This window comes from Porites lutea, chromosome 13 (genome assembly GCF_958299795.1).
Source record: "Porites lutea chromosome 13, jaPorLute2.1, whole genome shotgun sequence".
Lineage (NCBI taxonomy): Eukaryota > Metazoa > Cnidaria > Anthozoa > Scleractinia > Poritidae > Porites > Porites lutea.
In genome coordinates this window covers 22655397-22660841 of record NC_133213.1, presented here as the reverse complement: position 1 = coordinate 22660841, position 5445 = coordinate 22655397, and the positions used below count along the sequence as shown (strand labels likewise).

The 5445-nt window shown below is 38.1% G+C and overlaps 1 protein-coding gene across 2 annotated transcripts; it reads right to left on the bottom strand.

The window, feature by feature from the left end:
* Nucleotides 1-1207: 1207 nt before the first annotated feature.
* On the bottom strand, nt 1208-4990 carry LOC140922892 (uncharacterized). Of its 2 annotated transcripts, XM_073372930.1 has the most exons (4): nt 4595-4990; nt 2886-3176; nt 2045-2328; nt 1751-1850 (listed from the first exon to the last, which is right to left on the bottom strand). In XM_073372930.1, exons 2-4 carry the CDS (start codon nt 3173-3175, stop codon nt 1786-1788), a joined length of 639 nt encoding a protein of 212 aa, XP_073229031.1. In that variant the 5' UTR covers nt 3176; nt 4595-4990; the 3' UTR covers nt 1751-1785. The 2 variants fall into 2 exon arrangements, with proteins under 2 accessions (XP_073229032.1, XP_073229031.1); XM_073372931.1 differs by lacking the exons at nt 1751-1850; nt 4595-4990 and adding an exon at nt 1208-1346 and having other exon boundaries at nt 2886-3506.
* Between the last annotated feature and the right edge of the window lie 455 nt (nt 4991-5445).

Here is a 5445-nt window from a genome sequence, read left to right as displayed (position 1 = left end):
CAGTAGCTAGTCGGCGAGGAAGCAGAGAAAAATCTTTTATCTGAACTAACATAAATAAACGTTAAAAACGTTGATTTTTTTTTTATAATAAACTTGTCTTAGAAGTTGCAGGTAATAAAAGTAGATTTGTTTGGATTAAGAGAGAATCTCTTCTTGGAAGAGACTCCTGTGGTTTAATTCTCATAAGTGACCACTCAGTCTTCGCATTTTGATTGGTAGTCAGCGGGACGTTCGTCTCTGACTTCCTCGTTTCCTCACCTTTGGAGCCCCACCCGGGGGGGGGGGGGGGTTTACTCCCTTATATGGCCTATACGGGAATGTGCCGCTGAACAGGGTATGGTTTTCGTCCTCTCTGTCCTAAACAGAGTGTATGATTTCGCACGAGTCTGTCCTAAACAGTGTCAGTGTGCATGATTTGTGCGAGTCTATTCTAATTATAAACAGGCTGTTTAAGATATCATGAGGGCATCTTGCAAGAACAAGAAACTTGAAGCTTCATGCTTGATAAAAAGTGTCTATACCTTCAAGAAGCAATGACTGTAACATTATTTTCTCAATTGCAATTGCCAGTAAATGACTTTAAAACTACACGGCGTGTATTTTGTCCTTTGTCCTAAACAAGGTACTAAAATTGAGGGTGTTGTCCTAAACAGGGTATGTATTTTAGGAATTGTTCGTCCTAAACGGGGTCAGGGTTTCAAACTCTCAGCCCCCCCCCCCCATCCCCCCGGGGGACAGCAATTTTCAGTAAGCAGTTGAAAGCCTATCAAATTAACCCAGATCAGTGTCGGAAACTGCCCACCTACCCCTCCCCTAAGCCAACATTTTTCCCTAAGTTAGAAGTAAGTGATAATGTTGGCTTAGGGGAAGGGTAGGTGGGCAGTTTCCCGGAAACCTCAATTGACCCATCAACCCGTGATGACAGTACGTGGAGGTCTTCTCTGGCCCCTTTTGTTGTCGTTTTCGCTATTTTCCCACGTTTACTCCAAAAAAATTCACTTTCATTGGTATACTGAAGAGAATGTAAACATGCATTCCTTCTTTGTCATGCAACAAGTTGTAGTTAAAAGGTTGCAAATGGGGTCGATAATCATAATAAGAAGTGTGTTTTGCACTTGCCAAACCCCTCAAGTTCAAAAAACACTTAAAGCAACACATATTTTCTTTCTTGACATTCACTTTATTTTAAGTTCATTTCTTCAACACAACCACGTTTGCCACCTTTTCATACGTGCACTTTTAGTGTATCTAAAATAAACTTAAATTAATAAAGGTTTCTCTGTTTAGGCCTCTGCAGTTTTTAACCTGTTGAAGTGTATAGGGACGCAGGATGAAAGATCAACAACCTAAAAGAAAGAAAGCAGCATTAATGAAATAACTCGTACAGAGTTATTAAATCACCATTATCAATACGTTAAATCATTTTCATTAAATTAAAATAGTTATTGAAACATTAAAAAGCAGTATTCTGAAAATAACTTGTTTTTTGGAAGAGGGTATTCGATCGACGATAATCTTATGATGATGATGATGATGATGATGATGGTGCTGATGATGATGATGATTATTATTATTCATAACAAACTCAATATAATGACATTATTAGCGGTATTGATCATTTTATGACTATATTATGTTTTTTTTAGTATGTAAAGGTAGTTGCATGGGCCAGTGTAGTTGCCCGCTGGTGACAATTCACGTTGGGGACAACAACCCTCAAATTGCCTCGAAGTGGTCATTTAGGATAATTTTATGTTTATCTATTCATAATTTACTCATTTCTTCTTATTTTATTTTCGAATGTTTCAACCTCGTTCCCTGGCTTCTTCTTCTTTTCTTCCCTTTACAGCCTGGGAGGGAGGTTGCGATTGCTTACAAAATAAATGTGACGTTAAAATATGACGCCACAATAGATAGCATCACTAAAATGGGTTTATGAAATTTCTAACTTCAAGCTCAAACCATACAAAAATTAAAGAAAAGTTCTTTTGCTACAAACTGTACAAAATTTAAATAAAATGTTTTTCGGATCATTAAAACTTACCAACTAACATACTACAACATTTGAGCTCCTCAATACAGTATATTTTGTCGCAGTTTGATTTGTAGATTCCGGCCACATAGTAACCGTCTTTCTTACACTCACTGAGTCCATAGTGATCAAATGACCCCCAGATATTCTCGTTGTAGCAGTTATCATACTCGTCAATAATTGTGTTCAGTTTACAGCACCTAGCCTTATCAATTTGGGACACCAAGCCTTTACCCTCGTCTCGCCAAAGACCTTGAAGAAAATAACCATCTGGACAGACGGCCCACACGTGGATTCTGTAACACAAAGACAAAATTCAAGAGCAGTATTTTGTCGAATACCTTAAACACGTGCCTAAGCGCAAATCATAGCGCAGGATAGAATGGTCGGGCGAGTTTACATGGTTATCCGCCTTATTTAATTTGAATTCATTGAAAATATTTCTCCGTTTCTGATTGGCTCAAATCACCCGGCTAATTCTTCAAAACCAGCTAGCACTAACCTGTACTATTTGGAAGACCTTTGCGATATCCGTTAAAATGATGTCAAACGTGCAGGGTAAAAGCGCGGCCACCGGGAGGCCCAAGTGGGGACTAGGCTGCTTTCGCTCTGCTGTTTTGGTAGTTCCCTCTACAGCTCAGAGCAGGTTAAAACTTGAAAATCGCAAATTTGAGCCCGGCTTAACCTTGATTACTATATTTCTCTTTCTACGATGAAGTTTTTAAAAGTTTTCTGCGTTTGAAATGACGTAGTAAGTATTAAAGGTAACGTCGCGAGGACGTACACAAACGTTGACTTGCGGTTTGTAGTCAATGGAAGGCCTATAAAGCTTCTTCAACTCTTAAATACTCACCCATCGAGGACGCTACTCCAGTCGGTGTCTTGACAAATTGATGGCGTGTTCTCTTCTGGGGTGGGAGCTGAACAACACTTTGCTTCTTCTAGTAGGGAGATCTCATGATCACCATAATTATGGTTCCTCCACAGGCCCTTGATGTATTCGGCCGAAGAGTCACAGGTAGACCAACCTTGATGGTCAAATGTTCCCCACCAATTGGCCATCTTACAACTTGAAGCCGAGAGGCACTGGCTGTAAAACATACTCAGCACTAGCAGACTAAACAAAAAGGATTGAAGTTTCATGCTGAGAAGAAGAAAGTAAAAATGAAATATAGCAAGTGGTTGTGGTTAGTTGTAACTTGAGCAACAAGTAGACTTCAAACATCGACTCAACCTTCAGCTTATTATATAGAGGATAGTACATGGCCGCGCGGAGATGCGAAATCTCGCTTCGAGTGTTGAGTGTTGGCATTTCATTGGTGTTTATATAACAAAATTTAATCTTTTAATTGCTGATGAAACTGTTGTTCCACCGTATCCTCTTTAATTAACACATTTTCAGAGAAAACAGTTTGAACGGAAATGACTGCAATCCCATGCTAAAAAGTAGAAAGGAAAAAAAATTGTGGTTGTGGTCAGTTGTAAAGGTTCTTTGCCTGCACTTTCACTTTGCGAGTGATGTTCGCTGCCCAATGCAAATTCCAGTGAATTCAGTGTGATGTTGAAATGCCATGCAACGCCGAAAGCAAAACCCATTCTCCATTTGTACATCTTTTAACCCTTTAAACCCTAAGATCAAAATTGAGAATCTCATTTACTGTTCTTATACTTTTTCAATAGAAGTAGTGAGGAGAATTTGTTGAAATATCAATTAGACTCGTCTTCCCTGATCATGTACTCAATTCTCATGTCTACTCTGTTTTACAAAGCACTGATATTACAAGGAGAAATTTGATGCTGGTCACTCTTAGGGCTTAAAGGGTTAAAATACACCTTGCTCGCGTAACGGTTTTTTGTCTCCTGAGTATAACAGTCGACACCCAATACAAGCTGAGAAATTTAAACGATGCTTATGCCAAATTGTGGAGGGCAAACAAAGTTTTTATCTATGACTGAGGGATTTTCAAATGGCGGATTGATTGTTAAGAGAGGCAGCTTTCTCCCATTTTTACATTTCGGAAAAAATGAATTCAGTTGCCGCTAGGTTGTACTGATTAACAAGTTTGCCGTAGAGGAATCTGCTTGATCATATCAACAGATTCGGTTTCTCTGTTCCTTTTAAGGTGCCTTGATATATGAATCTGTAGTTTTGGTACACAATCTTTGGAAAAGCTGAAGATCATAAAACTGCCTTACTACAGCTGAAGATTTGCTTTACGTGAATTGTATATGGCTAAAATGAGTGAAAACTTCTAATGGTCTTTCCATCTTTTAACGCATGCGGTGTGTTAAGTAAAAAAATTCGGTACGTTTAATTAAATTAATTAAACCAAAAAAGCCAACTCTACAAAGCATACTTTGTTGCAATTTTGATCTGCAAGGTGGATTTTGGTCGACAGCTACTTGATTGCGATTATGATGCCCTTTTATTTTCTGGAATTGGTCTCAGCGGTCTTCAGTATATATCTTGAAGTGATATGTCCTCTTTTGTTTCTGTAGCTGAGCAAAATGCGAAAGTGTGTCTAAATCACGAAATTCATTTGTTAGTAATTCCATAATTACCTTTAACTTGCTGTAATCTCAGTCCTGTGATTTCTTTTTGAGGTAATCTTTTTCTGTGATAAATTCCAGTTGGGAGAGATCAAAGCAGGTCTAAAACAGAAGATATTTTTTCGCTGTAGGAAGACCTCATTTACCATTGCTCTTGTCAGAAGACAACAAGGCAACGTACCTGAGATCGTGTTAAACAAGGCAAACAGAATATTGCTTACAGTCATTCATAATTTGTGCTTCACTGAAAATAGGCGTATCTGATTGGCTAAGCTGAAATCCTTTACTCTTAATTAAGACAAAGATCAGTTACGCTTTTTCTTCAGAAAGCAAACAGTTTGCTCTAGTCGTATCATTAACCGGACCTATTTGTTGCAATATGGTCAAAATATAGTCGTTTTTTAATCCTACGGTACGGTCGTCAATCAAACTTCTATATGTCCGAGTTTTGGCACGATGATTTCATCGGCGAAATTAAGCCTTGTAACAAGCTAAGTGAGTCGTAAAATAGCATGATTTAACAATTATAACATAAAGACAGCTGGCTGTATGTCGGCTTTAATTTGCTGCGTTTGAAGTTGATCCGTTCTGCGTTTTTCATGTTTCCAGCTTTAAAATAATGGCATGGTTGTGACCTGTATTGTAAAGTGTGTTCCGACTAATCTGGTTTTGTAATGAAAAGAGACATTTGAGCTAAAATTAAGTAATTTCTTTATGTAGATTGTTGTGACAAAAAAATTAATGCTAGGTGAAAAAAGTTCCCACGGTTCAATGAAACAGCTAGGTAAATATCCGTTTTGGAAAATGTTCTTGTAATACACACACAATCACGGTGAATAACTATCATCTTGCTTGAATTTTTA

What these genes read in the sequence shown, in the direction of transcription:
- LOC140922892 (XM_073372930.1), bottom strand. Translation starts at nt 3,175, where the DNA reads ATGAAACTTCAATCCTTTTTGTTTAGTCTGCTAGTGCTGAGTATGTTT. An exon ending in TGGAGTAGCGTCCTCGATGG is followed by an intron (nt 2,329 to 2,885) that starts GTGAGTATTTAA and finishes TTTGTGTTACAG; the next exon opens with AATCCACGTGTGGGCCGTCT. An exon ending in ATGTTGTAGTATGTTAGTTG is followed by an intron (nt 1,851 to 2,044) that starts GTAAGTTTTAAT and finishes CCTCCCTCCCAG; the next exon opens with GCTGTAAAGGGAAGAAAAGA.